Below are 19,618 nucleotides of genomic sequence, written 5' to 3'. Positions count from 1 at the left end.
TTTTTACTGCTTTCAGTAATGAACACGAATAAGTTTTAACCTCGTTGCCGATCTCTTATTTCTGACCAAATAACATATATAACATTTGACCAAAAGTGATATTTCCTCAAGCTGTCGTCAAAAGTCCACACCACACTAAGATGACGATTAGTGTTTCCAGCGAATGTGGTTAATTGACGCCGTGTAGAAATAAGTGAAGCGTTACACCTTTTAGATAATTCGAGCACACCAAACACGGTACATATTTTGTTACAAAAATATATTGTGTTTCAGTCTATTTAGAACGTAACTATACTAAGAAAAACATTAAATATGTAATTATACCTGACATCAAAATGTATATATGTGATATTTGAGCTGCGACTGCTTTGATTATCTCTATATTTAAATGTATGGAATGTGGTTACAGCAGCACAGCGAGGAGACAAACACAGACACACACACACAGTACGTCAAACTCACAAAAAAACACGGGCGCTTCCAGTCGCAGGAGCGCGCTGCCAGCCTGCCAGTGCGCGTGTCGTCTACGCGTAACTTCCTGTTTCGTCACTTCCCGGTTCGCCGGGACAGCTTTGGGAAAAAATCCGTAAAATTAGACGGACAGAAAAATGAATTAATTGTCGCGTTAATGATAGAGGCTTTTATTTAGATCCATTAATGCTTACGACGAATATTTGGGACGCCGGGCTTTTGTCGGGTTTCAGGCAAGGCATTTAACGCTGTCGTCTCCATACCTGCAGACTGGTTTCATTTAACTTGAATCGGTGTTTTCGCTAGAGACGGTGGTGGTTGCGGTGTGACAGTCCGCTCCGGTTAGTTAAAACAATACGTGTCCGTTTCTCACGCTGACATCGGTGCGGTCGTGATGCAATTAACACCGAGAGGCGGTTCGGTCTATTATAAGTGTGTAACAGGCTGCCGATCGGCCACGAAGAGCAGGGCGATCATAACCAGCATTTAGCTGTCTCCACGCTGCTTGACCAATCGGTCCCTGGGGATGTTTTGAGCTAGCTTGTTAGATAGCCGCATTGCACGTCCACCAGCGACCGACCCGGGAGATCAGACAGCAAACTACCCGGCTTGCCGGTTTAATCAAGGAATACCCCGGCACCTGTGCTCGATGCATCGTGTTAGCCCTTCATATTAATTTAGAAACATGGATTGTGTGGTTAAAATGGATGAGAGAAATCATTTTGTTGATCGTGCGTTAATTATAGCTTTCGGATAGTTAGCTATGTAATTCTGTGTCCCTTTTCGTTTTTTCTTGCTCTGTAAGAAACGTCATACTTCATTAGCCCTGATTTTCAGTGCCCGACTGTTCCGAGTTTCCTAGCAGCAGTTAATAATGTAACGATTAATGTTTTTTGCAACTATACACGTTTTAGTTTATATTTAGGAACTGTGATGGATGTGTTTAACTGGGCAGAATTCGCTGGTTAGTTTTGGGGTATCGTAGCTACTTCGGCAGTTTTGTGCGTGTAATTCTTTATCAAAGGATCTGCGTGGAAGTCAAGATTATTTATCAGGTATTTTTCTTTAAATCATAACCAGCCTCATTCACTACAGCTGATTGCTAGATATGTATTTACAACCTCCACTGTCCAACCGCTTGAGGTCGCCTGATTTACGATTAAATTTGTTTTGTTTTTTTTTTTTGGTCAGTAACGGAGTTAAGCACAACTTTTGCTGTGAAACTTTGTTAATGTTGTACTTCAGTGGTGCTTAGTAAATCTTTAGGATGTTTTGCTTGGTAGCGCCTTGCATGATACTGAAGTACGTTTCTCTAGGTAGGCGTACTTAGAAATAGCAGATGTGTTGCTGTGTGTATCTTGTTCTCTAGGGTGACACATTTCGGCCATGGTCATCCCCCTTCTCTCCCTCTGCAGTGGAAGATGAACGGCCTGTCTGTGAGTGAGCTGTGCTGCTTGTTCTGTTGCCCCCCGTGTCCCGGCCGCATTGCCGCCAAGCTGGCCTTCCTACCCCCAGAGCCCACTTACGCCCTCCTGCCGGATCTGGAGACTGGTTCAGCCGTTAGTGGAGCAGCGGGAGGCTCCAGCCTCCGGTCTCGGGGCTCCGGTGGCGGCGGCGGCGGCGGCAGCAGCAGCAGCAGTAGTGGTAGCACCGTCCCTGCAGGTGGAGCGGCCAGCGGGAGTGGCAGTGCCGGCGGAGAAGGCAGATGGAAGCTCCACCTGACGGAGCGTGCGGAGTTCCAGTATTCCCAGCGGGAGCTCGATGCCACCGAAGTCTTCTTGACTCGCTCCAGCCGTGGAAATAAAATCGGCTGCATGTACATCCGCTGTGCGCCGACGGCCAGGTTAGTGGGGAGGTGGATGAACCTGTCAAAGCAGTAAAAATAATAACACAAGAAAATGTGTTGGGAGTATGATGGAGGGAAAGGATGAGGAGGCTAACACCTCCTTACTGTGGAGCTCTCCTCCTCTCCCTCCTCCCTGTAAATGTCTTGTTTGTTTCCCCCAAACTCTCGTGTATTCTTCCTGCTATTGGCACACTCTGAAGCAACTAACCCAGACTGTTAATCTATGAATATGTATATAATTTGATAATCATACAATTCTGTGCCCCCCTTTTTGAACATGGTGTCTACTCTTCTCACCTACTGAAGTTATTAGCTTTACTTTGCTTGTGTTGCTGCATCCTAATGTGTTTAGTAAATTGAAAATAAGTATGTGGGTGTCGTGTTTACATCTGACTTTCATAAGGCGATGCTAGTATAGTACTTTAATTTTCCAAGCGATGTTTTGCCTGTGTTTGTTTTAGAATAATAATAGTCATTTATAAATGATGGTGTATTTTAAATGTTTAAATCAGCCACTCCGTAAGAATAAACTTTCATGGTGGAAGGGAATAAGCTCATTTAAATTAATAGTTATAAGTTTGGGAGAAGCATAGTGAGACTAAGTGTTATGATGGATCAGAGGAGCTGTACCCTGTACAGTGTCTGGTTCAGTGGTGTCTGATGTGTGCAGTTTCCTCCGCGATGCTCTCTGTGCCCTGTTCTCCTGCGTTTCTCATAAAGGTCGTTCAGTCCGCTCTCTGCATCTCTCCCCAGGTTCACTGTCCTCTTCTCTCACGGTAACGCAGTCGATCTCGGCCAGATGAGCAGTTTCTACATCGGCCTGGGCACACGCATCAACTGCAACATCTTCTCCTACGACTACTCGGGCTACGGCGTCAGCACGGGCAAGCCCTCCGAGAAGAACCTGTACGCCGACATCGACGCTGCCTGGCAGGCGCTGCGCACGCGGTACGAGGGACGCTCAGCCCGCCACTGTGACACTCCGGGTAGCTGACAAGCGGGGGCCTGCTAGGGGTCTAAGGGGAAGGCGCTCGTGAGGTTTTCTCATAGATCTGTCTCCTGGGAAACCAAAGCTTCTGTCTTAAAGTGTTGATTACTCAATCTGTCCATCTGTCCATCCATCCATCTGTCCATCCATCCATCCTTCAACCCCATACGCAGTGCAGGGTCTCAAGGGACCCGGAGACTATCCTTAGGTACGGCACTAGGATAGGACTGCCCTGGATGGAATGCCAGACTGTCAAAGGATGGACACACACACACACACACACACACACACACACAAAGATGCACCTAAGCTGCACGTCCATGGGCTGTGGGAGGAAATCTGTACACAGAAAATGGCAGACAGGGAATCTCCACCCCGGAAAGGCCCTGCCTAGTAATTAACTCTAGAAAAATAACAAAAATTAAATGGTTGTCCAGCTAAATATGCTGTAGGGTTCTAACATTGTTTTCATCGTTTGATCTAGTGATGTAAAATTTCCTGACTTAGAATCCCTGCTCCTGATCCACAGTGGGTCATACGGTGAACTGCAAACGCAGACACGCCTTTAGAGGTAAGATGGCGTATATTTGAGGTGACGGTTTCCCGCCGGTCTCTCGGGTGCAGATACGGCATCAGTCCGGAGAACATCATCCTGTACGGACAGAGCATCGGTACCGTGCCCACGGTGGATTTGGCGTCGCGGTACGAGTGCGCCGCTGTGGTGCTGCACTCTCCCCTGACCTCGGGCATGCGGGTCGCCTTCCCAGACACCAAAAAGACCTACTGCTTCGACGCCTTTCCCAAGTGAGTATGGCCTCGCTTCCGCCGCATCCCCCTCTTCTCGGGTTCTCGGCGACGTGCCGGCAGGTTCCGTCTGGTGGGCAGGTTCCCCCCTGATGCCATGACCTCTTCTGTTCTGTCCCACGGACGTTCTCCTGTAACTGGAGCCCACGAGTGCCATGTCACCTTGAGTCACTGGCTAAATAGTATCTGGTGTGATTCACCTGACGCCAGTAGATGGTAATATGCCGCAGCGTCCATCTGAATGGGGATTAACTAGCAGACCCGCAGTCAGATATACAAACTCTCATTTGTTTCTGTTCGGAATCTGATTTTTTTTTTTTATAGTCTGTAAACTGTAGATATTCTCTCTCCCTCCATATTAAGTACTCTATGAGTAATATGGGGTCATTTTAATTTAATGGTGAGATCTTCCACACTGCTTGATGTCAGACGGCACCACACATATGTGTGAAAGTGACCGAGCACTTTACTGCGGTTCTGCGCTGTGCCGCGCCGAGCGGCGTCTCTGTGCTCTGTAGAGTGTCGTCCTGGTGGGGGCAGAGGGGGGGGGGGGTTAGCCATCATTCTCCCAGTGTGATTCAGAGCTCGGCGTGGTGCTGCCTGTGTAGGATGGGTGACAAGCAGCTGACCAGCCTGGCAGATTCCATATGACAGCATTTATTGTGCCCCCCCCCCCCCCCCCACAGTTCAGCTCCCCAGCTATACGACGGGTGGCATTGACTGTAGTACCCAGTACAGGAAAAGCACATTGATCTGAGTCTTTTCCATCTATCCAAGACCTTCACCGTCATTTGATTTGACCATGATAAATGAGTGTCGTTGGTTACCGTGGAGACTAAAGGGTGATAATTCACATGGCGGTGATGGAGGAGTGCACGGGAAATCCCTGTGAATCGGAGTGATTCCTCAGTGCTTCTGCGCTGGGGTATCATGGCCCGGTGTCCCGTCCTGCTCTCATCGGGGTTTTGGCCTCGGTGACCTTGCTCTCTGTACGCGTCGGCTGGCCTGAGTTCATGATACTAATGTAAACAATGATCACGGTGGGTTGTATTGTGTGGTAAGATGTAAATTTCATTATGTGCTTTGAATCTAAACTGGAGCCCCCCGCCCCCCTTCTGATCTGACCGGCTGTTGGCCAGAGCTCCCTTTATCACCGGATAAAACATTCTGTGCATTTCCCCGTCCGGATACCTGTCAGCCAGCTGTACCTGAGTCCATATATATGTGTGTGTGTGTGTCTCCGTGTGTGGCAGCATCGAGAAGGTATCCAAGATCACATCGCCGGTGTTGATCATCCATGGCACGGAGGACGAGGTGATCGACTTCTCGCACGGGCTGGCCCTCTTCGAGCGCTGCCCCAAAGCTGTGGAGCCGCTGTGGGTGGAAGGCGCCGGGCACAATGACATCGAACTGTACAGCCAGTACCTGGAGCGACTGCGGCGTTTCATCGGCCAGGAGCTGGCGGTGCAGCACGCCTGAACGCCCCCCCCCACGCGCGTGTCTCTGTGTGCAGGGCAGCGTGCTTTACGGAGCCCCCCTTCCTCTGAGCTCACAGCACACACGCACCAGCCGCTCCTCAGGTGAACTGCTCACCCAAGGCTATGTTCCCCCCCCTCCCCCTCCATTTTTTTCCCCAGTTTCCTTATTTTGCTTCTGAACCTTCTGCTTGTTACAATATGAGATGTTGTTCATCTTTTTACATCACATGACTCAGCTGGGTTTTTGACCCGATTTAATGCCCATTAGAAATACATGTAGCAGAGAAATGTAGAAAAATGCCCCCCTCCCTTTCATTTTGTATTATTTTACACTATTCACTCTTGTCAGTCGGGTCTGTCAGGTGTGCGTTGCAGGTTTTTAAAGACCAACGTCTTCTCTGTATCTCCTCATATCCCATTCCTGTGTTTTGATCCCAAGACAGTTTTCCTTGCTAACTCTGACCCGGGGTCGGCTCGTCCTACCGCCACCTCGGCTGCGACCGCCTCTCGAACCCGGGAGGAGACACGCTCATACTGTGAAGGCACCATGTGTCAGTGAACAGCCGGCCAGTCAGTTGCATTCTGGGAGATTCTCCAGTATCGGGCCAAGGCTGCTCCGTTTGACCACTACATTACCAACACGTACACGTGGTCCTTTTTAAACCTGTACAGTCTCATGCCACTACGTGATGTTAAAAGTGGGCGGCGTATTTATAATGCGAGAACCACTCATCATTGAAATATTTTTAATGCAGAAGCGAGACCGATTTGGGGGCAGGTATATAGCATGTGCGTATTTATGGAAAGTGTAAGTACTAGATATGTTTGTGTCATGGCACATAGCTCTCGCTGATTGAGATGAAGTGTTTTACTTAACGACATTGTTCAATAAATAGCCTGAACTTTGTTTTTAAAGCGGAGTCATTTAGTGGGAATGTGTGGAATTTGACATCCATGACGCACCTGCTTAATTTCTACCTGCGTGTCACTGTCCCACCCTCCTGTGCATCTGGCGGTGATGTAGACACTCGGATAAGTGGCGTGAATCTTTCCCAGTCGCCTCTTTAGGTACATAGGCATTGCAAGTGCTCAGGGTTCCTGTTAGGCTACCGTAAGCAGAACTGTGAGTGTTAGCAAAGCCCCAGGCACTGGGAATTAGGAGCCTGTAACTCATAAGGTCCCGCATGACTGGTGCTGAAGTCTTTTTAGTTAGCCTGACGCCAGCCATCTTGAAAATTGAACTACTGTTCCCTGTAAGGCCTGGCAGACTGGGAGACCGTCCACCTTGAGTTAATGTACAAGTATGAATATTCGTGTTGTATAGTGGAGGAATATTAAGGTTGAAGCAAATCGATCATAGTTTCACAATTTGCGTAAAAGGTGGGGGCACCTGGTATTTCCTCTGGTATTTTTTTTTTATTGGATTCCATCTGGATTTTATTTTTAATGATTTCTGTGTTGATTGTTGGGCGAGGTCTAGGTCACTGTCATGACTCAAATAGTGGCCCTTGGTCTATGGCCTGCAGGACTGCCGGTCGGTATTTGAAGGGAATTGCACTGTATTATACTGCAGTGCATGTTAACACACGACCCATAAGCATTTGATAGATATTTCATAAAAGGGATGCTGGACACTACCTGCTTGCTCTGACCAGACCAAACCCATCGCATTCACTAATACTGTGACGTTTTGGCAGAAACAGTCAAACCTCTGAATGCTCCTTGGATTACATACTTGTGTGTCTTAATGTTTGTTTTAAGAGTGGTTTTATCACTTTACACAGTGAAAGCACTTTTGTACGTGAATTTTGTTTTGTATAACTTCATACTGGGCAAACTGACAGAACAGGTTTTGTGAAATACCAGACTTGTGAAAAATATGACTTATGCATATAGTAACTAGTCAGGCTGTTTTTACACTGACCAATTCGGCTGGATGTAAAGTGTTCGCTGAACTTGCTGCTGTTGGGGAAAATCCCCCCACCCCAAATGCAATAAAAGGAGTGACCCTTTAGCACCCTCAGTATATTCATTAGTAAATCTTAGTCAAAAAAAAAAAGTGAAAGTCAGGCAGGATTTTCCAAGTCATGTTTTTATATAGATGCATCTTGTTGCTCCCCAGTAGCAGTGAAAGGTTGTCAGTGGTCTGCGTTGATTGTGTGATATTTGGGGCGGGAGGCGGGGGGGACAACCCTGTTGTTTTGCATGTGTGATGAATTGTTCAGGGTTAGCCTCCATCTCTGTTATGTTTTCTTTACATTTGGGAGTTGAACACTCCAGTATCGAGTTGGTTCCGCCGGCCAGTAATTTTTATTTTAAATCCATTTAAAACACCGACAAGTTAGTCAGGTCTCCCCTTAGGTGAAACTTGTGTGGGTACAGAGACAAGAAATACTTGAATATAAACTTGTCTGAATGGAATCCTGATTTGCTCGTGACTTGCGTTTTATCACGCACACTTTCAGTCCTTCCAGAAGTTTTTGGTACAAAGTCCACTCCTGAAGTAGCACAGGGCAGGGGATCAAACGAGGGCTTCTAACTTAGCAGGAGGTCCTGAAAGAATTTTGAAATAGTTTTGAGACAACATTGTGTGCTACAGCAGGCAGCCCCATGGATGGAAAAAGCTTTTTACTTTCCCAAATAGATTAAATACTGTAAAAGTTGTGTCTGGGTGTTGAATCAATACTTAATGCATTCATATAAAGCAAACTGTAATTGATGGGGCAGAGGTCATGCCGTCGCATGGCTGGTGTTTTCTTTGATGGAACCAAAGACAGCAGGTATCCTAACGCAAGTTAATAACTGGCGGACTCAAGTTGTTCAACGGCAGAAGGAATGAGCATCAGTGTGCCAGGAAACAGGCTTTCAGCATTAATGTTCGGTCCTGGGCCACAGCCAGGGCACTGCCCGCCTGGGGGGGGGGGGGAGTGGGGGGCTGGCCAGAGAACACGCTCACTTCAAAGGGGGACACGGAGGCAGAGTGTGAGTCTGCGCACATCTTTGTGGGGGGTAGAAGAGATGGATTGTTTATTTGGGTGAAGAGGGCAGGCTTCTGGCACGATTCCAAGGTGTGTGCAAAATACTTTTATGGTTTTTTAAAAATCTCTACATATGGACTGTGTTGCATTGTTTTTGGGTTACAGGACAGGTTGGGTTAGGATGTGCTGTACTATATCTGTTTGCTTAATTTATTTTAGTCTGTTTTTCTTTTTCCAGAGATGATAAAAGTTTAAAAAGTATACATTTTATGGTATTACTGAGCTCACACTGGTATGAATTACTGATGAATCAGCACTGCACTGAATTTAAGAAAACTGAGACTGGCAGGCGAAAGCACACCATTGTGTGTCCTGAGCTAATCGGTGAATTCACTGTTTCACATGATTTCCTGTAACCTTATTTCTGTCCGGCAACATGGTTTGGTCCTGCAATTCTAAATTAGTCTATGGAAAATGGCAGCATACCCACTTTGTGTTTCATCTTCCATACGAACAACGTCACTGCAGTCTGACACAGTGATGTGAACGGTTTCTGATGCTACAGTCCAGGTCTGATCTGTAAAGGGGTTTACATTGGGACGGGTTAATGAATTTAACTGTTAAGGCTGATTCAAATACAGTGGTGATCTGAGCAATAAAATATTTTATCCACCTGGAAATATTGTGGCTTTTTAAAATCACACACAAAATGTAAGTCATCTTCTTCGCTTTATTCTTTTTCTCAAGCGAGCGTTTTAATGCAAAGCGGGGTTTAATCTTGCTTTATATACTGTGAATGACAGAAATCTGCGTACTAGTATATGGAAAGTTAGCTTCAGGCTAAACACTTGTGACAAATATAATAAGCATATTGCGCTCGACCAGGACATAACTTCTGAGATTTCCTAATGCGCTGCTGTTTGACCGTCACTCTTAATTCATCCAGTTCCTGCGGCTTCGGCCAGTAAACAAAGCAGAGAATTAATCTGGGAGCGTGGGGGGCCTCCTTAAATAGCGACTGCTTGCATTTTTATGATACAGGGACAAAGGCAGCTCTGGGAGCCCAGCAGATGGGCTAGGCTGTTATACCTAAACCAAATAGCTCCAATTATGTCTGATTTCATTATTATAGCATAAACCACGTGTCTCCCCTCGTTTCTGCTCCACAGTCGGTGATGGAAAGAAAGGGCTGTAGTTTTGCCAGATGGGCTCTAAGCTTCCACAACCTCGCCCTTCTCGGTACAGACTTGTATTTACACAACGAGAAATAATGGAAATAGTACTCCCGTTTATGCAAATTCGTGTACCTGCACGTAGCCCGTAGAGTAACGCTACAAAGACGGGGAGGGTATTTCTGCAAGCCCACGAACTGCAGGCTGTTCGCTGTGTTTCTGCGCAACTTCTGTCACTGAAATCCTGGGCAAAAAAAGAAATGGGTATGAAAAATCCAACACATACAATGAAAACAAAATATACTTATTTGGTTTTAAACGAAGGTGGGATATTACAGTGTAATGAAGCATATCATTGAGTGTTTTTCAATTTACAAGCAGTTGGGAATTAAACCCCACGAAAGCACATGGCACACCCCTGGAATCCCTTCCCTCTTTCCCCTGTAAAATCCTTCCTTTTCCCCGCCTGTAGTTCACGTCAGTCGGCGTCACTCTCGCTACGTGATAGCCTCCGTTCCCTGGGGGTGTGAACCGAACCGGCTCGGCTTTCCGCAGACAATGAAGCGGGGGCCGCCTTCTGCACGCACGCTGCTCTGGAAGTGCGCAGGTAAACGGCTCCGGAGCGTCGGCGACCGGGCTGCCTAACTTCGCTCCGTTGTTTTTTTTCTTCTCTTCAGTCTTTCGAACCAGATTTTGTCACATGACCTTTAGTTCAATTGAAGTATTTACGAATTCGGGGGGAAAAAAGAAACTTAATTATAAATTCACAGCGGAGGATCTTTTATTCTTTGCGTCACTCGCAAAGCAGAAATTAGAAAATGTCAGCGTTTGGGTCCTCAGATTACTTAGCCGCTGAGTTGCTGGTGCTGATGTCGAATGGACCCGTCCTGCACCCTTCTACCCCTGCAGGCCTGGGTCCCCTCCAGGGCCTTACGCGGGCCGATCCGGGTCAGGGGTCGAGCGAGGATAGGGAGGTCTATGATACATTAAAGAAGGGACGCGACATTATAACCGTAGCCGCGAGTTTCGCGGAGCTTCGTGGCCAGTTTCGCCCGATGTCGACCTACTCGGAGAGCAGCAACTCCTCCGCGGGAGACCCTGACAGCCTTTCGTGCGGCGAGAGCGGCTACACCACGTTGTCTGAGTCCACCACTCCGACCCCCACGATGACTCCTTCCGCCACCCCGACGCCTGGGCAGCACGACCTCCCAGCGCAGCCCCGTGGCGTGGGGGCGCCGCGGTACCCCTGGAAGCGACACCCGTGTACCTTTGATGGATGTGACAGAGTCTACGGGAAATCGTCCCACCTGAAGGCGCACATCCGGACCCACACAGGTGCAGTCAATGCTGGGGAGGGATTGTCCAGCTTATACTCGTTATGTTTTATATTTTGGTCCGTCTATCAAACTGTTGCATTGCAATCGGTGGCGCACAATTGTCATTTTGATCAACAGGTCAGACTTAAAACTTTCCGACAATTCCTACAGACCTTAAGCCAGACAGTGGTGCGGGTCGCTGACGTTTATGAGCAATGACTTAAGGAAAATGGCCTAATTTGTCTAGTTTGTCAGTCCGCTTTGCACTCCCACATAGTATTTTATGGCCTGGGCGAGGAGGGCGTATGATTTTTTTGACCACGTTGAAGTTAGTCATTACTGTGCTGCCCAAAGTCTCCGGGATCCGTCCGCCCGTGCGGAGTAACCAGGAGTATTTACACGTTTTGCCCTCCGCGCAGCACCGAACGCCAGTTTTCATAAGTTTATCTGAGTCTGAAAGAGTTGAAAACGCGGCTTTGTGGCTTCTGCTGTACAAAGTAACAAAGACAAATCTCTTAGTACGGAGAACAAAGAAGTAAACGAACAAAGGAACGAGTGGCGAAAGTAATGCAGTGTTTGCTTAGGAAGGAGTACAGCGCGGAAATTCGTTTCAGTAACAGATTTTCCGTAAAAGATTTTTATTGCATTGTTCCGGCGCCCCGATCCCCTACTACCGCGACGCCCTTTCTGCCTACAGCCGATGGCTTCGTGGTGATGGGGGCACGTCGCTGCCCTGTCGCCGGGTTCAGACGATAATCGTTAACGCCGGGAGACATGGGTGTCGATGGAAACGGGCGTTTTTGGGAACGTCACTGTGATAAGATGGTGGTGTCTATATGACTACTTTTTAATGAAACTGGAGCCACGATGCACACAGGTACCTCTTAGTATTATGTTGCGGTTTATGAAATAAGATACCGCCGGTAGGTTTTCAATGCCGTGTTCGTACATTAAAACTATGACGTTGATGACGTGATAGCTGGCTTCCTTTTGCAAAGCGGTTCACAAACCCGTTGCGTGGTGTTTTGTGTAACGTTACTGCAAATAAACACTTGATTTTGTTTCCCCCCCCTTAATTTAAGCTTCCTGAGCGCTTACACCTCCGCTGCTTCAGTGCAGCACGTGACGTGCTTGTACGTTTCCACGTGGAGGAGACATGATGAACCCATTAACCCAAAATAACCAGTAAAATCTCGTCGGAAGGTCACAAAACGACATTCTTCCCCATATTTGTAATTATTTCTTAATTTTTCGAATTATTCAGGCTTCAAGTAATTTATATATGTTTGTTTTCTATGACCAAAAAGAGTAAAATGTGTTTTTCCCCCCTTATGTTTGGGAGCCTTGAATAACGTTTAAACTCAAAACGTTTATGTTTTTATTCTCAAAAGTATATTAGGCACGTACGCGTTTGGTAACGTGTATATTGTTGCTTCTTTACTGCAAGTGACGTTTTTATTTTATTTACTTTTATTTACGGCAGCTTTGAGGGAACAAAAACGTGACCTGTCTGTGGGTCCCTGAGGGCTGGATTGGGAAGCATTTCTCTACAGTATCGGCTGTGCTTTTGCGTACTATTTGCATATGCCGATTTATAAAACCTGCAGTGGGGATGCCACTTGTTCCTGTGGGAATAGCCATTGGTCAGAGAACAGCATCAATCCCCTACAACCATAGCAGCTCTTAATTTCCCAGTCAGCTCCTTAACGAGGCTGTTATCACAACACGCGTTTAACTGGCCCTCCATACGCTGCGCTTTTAAAACGCAATTTTCCCGCGCATTCCGAGGGAGATCGGTATTTTACAGTACGCCAAGTAGTATGTGTGAAACTGTTTAATTTCGCAGTTGTTTTCGTATGTACTGCTCAGAGTGTCATGCATTTCTGTGAGGCCCCCAGGTTTGGAGACCCCTGTTGGCCACAAGCAGGCATTACACTTGAGAGAGGGGCCTGGCTTTTGGAGTGGGGCCCCCAGAAACGACCAATCCATGCTCGTGCGAATGCAGAACAGTTCTCAACGAAATGACACTGGCGCAAATATCTCACAGAGATCTACGTGAACGGCACTGATATGCTTCTTGCTAACAAAGTTGGCAAACCAGTGATGCAGCGTAAGGTGAGGGTGCTGAAGCCTCAACAAGCCGGGTGTTCATACCACCAAGGGGTTTAGGTTTGTGACGTAAACGACTCTGTTATGAACTCGGTTTACATCAAATCCAAACACATGCTGCACATACTGTGTGTTTGACAGCGTAACCAGCCCCTCTATGCACCGTGTGTCGTTTACCATGTGACAGTCCGATGTTAACTGTTTTTAGTTCAAGATATAGTTACTAAATTTAGATCCATTGAGACTGATTATTTACAAAGGGGTGAGACGCACAGGCAGCACTGAGATGTGAAACCAGTCAGTTTCAGCACAACATTGGTCTGTTTTTGTTGTAGTTCAGAGGCTCCAACAGTGAATACAGGCGTTGTGCGTTCAGCGTTTTGCTGGTTTGACCTGTCATTATAATAATTGTGTTCAGAAGTGCTGTTACAATTCTTCTGATAACTCTGGTTGCAGTTGTATCCACGAGACTGAAACTCTTATCGTAATATCGCCCTCCACTAACTGCAGTTGTACATTGCAGTCAACATTGATTAAAATTGATATGGTTTCATTTCTGTTTGCTAGGAGGAGCTTCTGCGTCGCGTGGAAACAGCAGAATGAGCCTGCAGAATTCAGCACTCGGTTCATTTCACCTCAGTTATTATTTTGTCTATTATGGGAAAAGCACAGCAGTCTACTATAAACACAACAAATATCTTTCATCGTTCCCTCCCCAGCTCTACCTTTGCCGCATAGCTATTCGCCAGCGTGAGTCACGTCCTGATAAATGGATACTGTTTTATTTCTGGTTGGAATTTCTCTTTCAGTGTTTTAGAAAAACCCTCCACTTGAATACAGTAGTAAAATAACAGTATAGCAGATGTGTCTTGAACAAAGCAATTAAAAGGAGCTTAGCAGCTCTGCCACCTTCTTCTGCATGATGGACCCGCACAGATGGTCCCCTCCGTCTCTCTCTGTCCTTTGGCGAAGGCGTGTTTAATTGTAGGCACCTTAAAACCATTGCTGCTTTGTGATGGGGTATTTTTAAGCTGTGACGCCACGTAACGTGGGAGCAAACGGTGAAGTGTGGCGGTGATGCAGCACTGTTTACTGCGAGGGATGCGTGCTAGACCGTGGGATGGGCCACTAATGTGTGTGACACGGGGCTGGGAGGAGAGTGTGGCTCCTCCCACAACTGTCTCTGCCTGGGACTCTTATTCAAATTCAATTCAAATTCAAAATAACTTTTACTTATGTAAGACACTCACTGCTTGGATTTGCCCTTCAGGCGCCAGTGTAGGACAGATGTGCAGTTTGATTGATCTGGTGGCTGTTGTGTGGCTTGCGCTGTGTCTGAGTGAGAGAGCGTGACTTTCAGTGACCAGGCATGTGGGTAGGGGGGTGGTCACAATGGGAAATGAGAGGTGTAGATGAATACAGCCATGAGAGGATGGTAAATGACTCCTGCAGTATGAATAAAATGACAGTTTGATCCAGCACAACTCAAGAAAGCCTGATCGGCCCATTTATAATGCAGGGCTTTGGCAATCAATCTGTTGGGACTGAATGCTTCATGCTCAGGTAGACGCACCCTTCAGTGTGGTGAGGCGTCCGCGACCCGAGCCGGACACGCGCCTCCTGCTGAAGATTGCCAGTCTTATGAGCTGCCTTAGGAGCAGTACTGCAGTGTGACGTTGCTGTTTGCTGTATTGCCATTTGGTTTCTAGTGTGCCCCCGTGACCCCCAGCTCAGACCTAAAACTAACCCCCCCGTGTCTCCTGCAGGCGAGCGGCCCTTCCCTTGCACCTGGTCCGGCTGCGAGAAGAAGTTTGCCCGCTCGGACGAGCTGGCACGCCACACGCGCACCCACACGGGCGAGAAGCGCTTCCAGTGCCCGCTCTGTGAGAAGCGCTTCATGCGCAGTGACCACCTGGTGAAGCACGCCCGCCGCCACCCCTCCTTCAGCCCCTCCATGATCAGCCGCCGGGGGCCCCCTCCGGCTCCCACTCAGGGGCTATAGCTTGCCCCCCCTTGCTGGAGTGATCAGTGATGCCGGTCTACAGCCCCTTAGACTGGATCGGCCTGCCTGCTTGGTCTCCATGGCGATCGGGGGCGGGGTCACTTCCCATGCAAACCCCACTGCTGTGGAATACAGATATAAAGCACAGCTGGACTGCTCTCCCAAATCTGCAGAATGACAACCTGCGTAGCATATGTTTAAAAATCTGGTGGTTTATTAGGGTTTTTTGGGGGAGGGGCCAGTGCAGCCATTGCTGCTAGAGTACGCCTCTGCTGTAACGGCAGCTGGAGTTCAGAAGGGTGCCCAGTGCGGAAGTAGCAGCCATCGTCTCCCATTACTGCTTCTGGCTGTGATCACGGCGAAAGGCGCCTGACACTGTCCTGTGACTTTTGCCTTCCTGCGGCAGGTCGTCTGCCCCCCCCCCCCTTTCCTGTCCCGCCCCCGAACGACAACATGCCCCCACTCTGGATCCACAGACCTTTCTGCTCATCCGGACACTCCTCCATGTTTCCATTCCGGTTCCTCAGTGCCAGGCCGGGCACCAGTATAATTTTATCGGTGGTTATTATGATTATTATTAATATTATTGCTGTTTGTAACTATAGTTGCATAACCTTTTTCGTTTTACTATTGCTTTATTAGGCCTGAGGAGCAGGGATGCCTTAAAACTGGTGTGTGTGTGTGTGTGTGTGTGTGTGTGTGTGTGTGTGTGTGTGTATATATTCTCACAGCACCCATGAAATGTGACCATTGTCACATGGTAGCATTGCACCTGATTGCGGTGCAGTTCCTGTAAGCTTAAAGCATTTGCCGTAGAAATAATATACATGCTATTTGTAGTGATGCTTGTGATTCGTATAGTCCTTATATTAGGGGTGATATCGATATATGCCGGCTTCAGCTAGATAAACGTTGCTGTATGTATTTTTTTTAATTAGAAACTGAGGTGCAGTGTCCTGACGAATCCTTCGACGATTTAGAATTTCGAACGTTCACAAACAGCCTTACCATTTCTCATCTATGTTTGAACCATGCTGTTTTTTCTACAGGCGTGCACCCCGGTGCACGAAAAATCCGTTTTTATGTATATGCAATACAAGCACTTTCCTTGCAGGTACTGCCTTTTTTCCCCGCCGAGTCTGCGGGTGTTTTCCCCACCGTACGGCGCTCCCGTCCTCTCTGACCAGTACTGTGAACGCCGAGCACATGGTAGTCTGACTGGCGAATGCCACTCCCACAAACCTACTGCGCCCCGCATTTACGTTTGTCTTGTATAAGTCCAAGTGCTTGAAGAAGTGCAATAAAGGACGTAATATACTGAAGTTCATTGCCTTTAGAGGGCACGTCAGTTGCTTTTGATCCCAGATCTGAGTGCCTACGCGTTTTACTGTACTGCATGTGAAGTTGCGTTACACCACCTCATACGTAAAACTTTGTCATGCAGTTTGCTTGTTGTGTCACTAGATGGCGCAGCTTCCGCTCCTCTACTGCGCACCTCGTCTTCGTGAGGAAATCGGCTTCAGGGAATGATTATTTTATTAATAGAATCTTTTACTTTCTTGGCGTGAAAAAATTAATTATAAATCGATTTGTTATAAGTAGAGGAGGTACTTTGTTCGGGTACTCATGGATGAATAATTTTTTTTTCTTTGCTAATGATATTGGGTGGATGAATGAAAGGTAGTTACAGCACAGGACTAAGTCTGTAAGGGATTATACACATATCTGGTATAACACCATTTTCCCAAGATTCTAGAAGTTTCAGCCAGTATAGACTTTTTCCCCTTCGAAAAGCTGTTAATTCAGTTAATTCAATGTTACCAGTGTGGGAGTGTCCATGGGCGTAAATTATTGAAGATAACCCCACCAATAATCAAAACGCCCTTAAATGGGTGGAAACCCCAACCCCCCAGTACTCAACCCAAAGTTATGCCCGTGGGGCATCTATACATCCTTGGGCTGCTTGCCCTGAATTGCCCGGATTCAGGCCTGTCTTGGGGCGCAGAAGAGTGCCACACAGATACTCCCATGCTAGATTTCGTCTTCGATACGGTGAGGAGGAGGGGAGGTCCCCGCATGTCCTTCCTTGCCGGTGCTCTTTACTCGTTTCTCAGCTTGTGTTTACAGGTTGCTGTGACGGCTTTGCTTCCCCCTCCTTCAGTGTCTCGGTCTGGTTTGACTGCTGTCTGTCTCCAATTTTAACAATTATCGGCACAGTGTTTCCCAACCCGGTCCTGAGGGACCCACAGACAGTCCATGTTTTGGTCCCTCCCAGCTCCATGCCAGACAGTCCTCATACTGGGAGCTGGGAGAGAACGAAAATGTGCACTGTCTGCAGATCCCCGCGGACTGAACTGGGAAACATTTGACTGGTCTTTAACCCCTTGCCATTCTCTCCTAATAAGCATGCAAATTTTGTACTCTCTCTGGAAAACTTGACTTTTCTTATGCCACACGAAACAATTTTGCAACCTTGATGGTTCTGGAAATTTTTGGTTTCAGTAGAGGTGGAACGTTCAGGTCCAGAAAGTACAAATCCAGACCAAGTTGTTTCAACCAACCAGTAAAGTATAAAGAGTCACAGTCACAGAGCACTCAGCTGGTTGGTTGAAACAAAATTTGTACTTTCTGGACCTGAACTTTCCACCCCTGGGTTTCCCTCATCACAGAAAACCTCTGCTGTTCATGATCCTGTGCAGTTGAATAGATAAATCAGCACCTCTCATTTCACTCATCTGATTTTATGTTGTATTTTCTTTTTGATTTATTTAATAGTGTGTTTAGTACTTGTCTCTGAACTGCAAAATAAAAGCCCAAACTAGTTATGGAAGCCTGGGTATTTACCAGAGGCAGATTTATAAATAAGTAATTATGGTGATGGAGTAATTGGTTATAATGTCTTTGCAGTATTTCTCTTCATATACAGAACACTGATACTTCACCAAACAGACACAGTGTTAGTAACTAAACGCAGTACACACCTCCATAGTGTAAACACACACTTTGTGATGTCCGTGGTTACAAATCCATGCAAAGGTCTTTGAGCGTTATGGTCAAATGAACAGTAATGAACCGTAGCCTTAGTTCAAGATTTCAGTATTGTGTTCTCATTTTATTTTTGGGAGGGGTTTGAAACCTATGCCATAGTGGATGTAGAAAATTACTTCACTCAGGTGTGTTTTTTGCTTTTATATGGAGCAAGTTTTTTTTATTTCCTAATTTATTGTTTCCATGTTATCTGTATTAAGTATCTTTTTATAGATGGTTTTAAGTTTGGGACAATTCGTTTGCTAAAAGTTACAATTTTTTAAATATTAAATAAAATCCAAATAGGGACAGAGTACTGTGTGTTTACTCACCATGTTGCCACATCTCCAAGAAAAATGAGTTTCTCTGGTTTCATTCTAGCACTTGACTTTGTCCTGGAGCATTTTCCAAACTGACGTTGAATCAAGGAAATGCATAAAATAATTTTGAGTGAATATTTATGGCAGTATGATATTCAGACGCTTGTCACATTGACCGTCCCAGGGTTAGCTGTTGCTGTCCAATGAGGAACATTTCAGGAGTGTGAATAATGCATTTTTTCAGAAAATACTTCACAAAATAAACCTAAAACAACGTAATGAGACACCCTTAGCACCACAAATAAATACCATAGAGCCATAGAGACCCAACAGCAACATCTCTTACCAGAAATCATGAGCCGGTTATTGAACATAATCCAGTCTTTGTAGGGAACAGTTTAATGTATGAACTATTTTCTTCTACCAAACTTCACGCACCCAATCGTATCAAATGCAGAAGACAAGAGCACAAGGTCCCCGGCGATATGTTCTGCACAGTGATATGATTAAAGCTTGATGATCAGGAAAAAAAATACCTGCAAATCAAGGGGCACAGAAGGGGAGCGGGTATCTCCACAGAGAAGGGGAGCTGGTATCTCCACTGTCACTCAGAGTTCTGTACGAGGTGGATACTTCTGCTAGGTACCTCCTCAGGTCAGTAGATGGGACTGGCCCCGGTATTCCTCCTGCCAACTGACATCCTTGCAGATGGACAGCAGGTGGAAGAGACTGCAGGGTGGTGTTCACATAGCAGCCCTGCCCCAGGTTTGGTACCCTGACAGACAAGGAAACCTCATCCACCCAGGTCTTTGATGCTGGTTGTAACTTTAAAGTGCGGAATGGGAACGCCACTGAATTTTGAGATCACACTGGTACTATCTCTGATCTGTGTATCACTGAGTTGACAATGATATTTAATACATTAAAGTGAGAAGTGGAAGTCTCACTTAATAAAAATGTAGAAACATTAAGATAGGGTGACCAGATAATCTATGCCAGGGAGGACATTTTGAGCCAGGACAGGATTTGTAAAGTAACATTTCAAAAATAAAAGGACCTGGATTTCACTTTAGCACTGAGTTCTCGCTGTATGCTAGTAAAAATCAA

At 46.5% G+C, this 19,618-nt stretch overlaps 2 protein-coding genes across 4 annotated transcripts; both read left to right on the top strand.

Moving 5' to 3' along the window:
• The first annotated feature begins 425 nt into the window (after positions 1–425).
• Positions 426–9,245, top strand: abhd17ab (abhydrolase domain containing 17A, depalmitoylase b). 2 transcript variants are annotated; one of them, XM_023843934.2, is made up of 5 exons: positions 426–1,526; positions 1,887–2,314; positions 3,071–3,265; positions 3,930–4,109; positions 5,363–9,245. In XM_023843934.2, exons 2-5 carry the CDS (start codon positions 1,893–1,895, stop codon positions 5,586–5,588), a joined length of 1,023 nt encoding a protein of 340 aa, XP_023699702.1. In that variant the 5' UTR covers positions 426–1,526; positions 1,887–1,892; the 3' UTR covers positions 5,589–9,245. The 2 variants fall into 2 exon arrangements, with proteins under 2 accessions (XP_023699702.1, XP_023699703.1); XM_023843935.2 differs by lacking the exon at positions 426–1,526 and adding an exon at positions 1,599–1,787.
• Positions 9,246–9,925: 680 nt separating this feature from the next.
• On the top strand, positions 9,926–18,504 carry LOC111860206 (Krueppel-like factor 9). 2 transcript variants are annotated; one of them, XM_023843659.2, is made up of 3 exons: positions 9,926–10,001; positions 10,210–11,072; positions 14,929–18,504. In XM_023843659.2, exons 2-3 carry the CDS (start codon positions 10,556–10,558, stop codon positions 15,162–15,164), a joined length of 753 nt encoding a protein of 250 aa, XP_023699427.1. In that variant the 5' UTR covers positions 9,926–10,001; positions 10,210–10,555; the 3' UTR covers positions 15,165–18,504. The 2 variants fall into 2 exon arrangements, with proteins under 2 accessions (XP_023699427.1, XP_023699428.1); XM_023843660.2 differs by lacking the exon at positions 9,926–10,001 and having other exon boundaries at positions 10,209–11,072.
• Positions 18,505–19,618: the final 1,114 nt, after the last annotated feature.

This window comes from Paramormyrops kingsleyae, chromosome 15, assembly GCF_048594095.1.
Source record: "Paramormyrops kingsleyae isolate MSU_618 chromosome 15, PKINGS_0.4, whole genome shotgun sequence".
Lineage (NCBI taxonomy): Eukaryota > Metazoa > Chordata > Actinopteri > Osteoglossiformes > Mormyridae > Paramormyrops > Paramormyrops kingsleyae.
The sequence above is the reverse complement of the archived record's forward strand: the minus strand, read 5'-3'. Positions and strand labels throughout refer to the sequence as shown.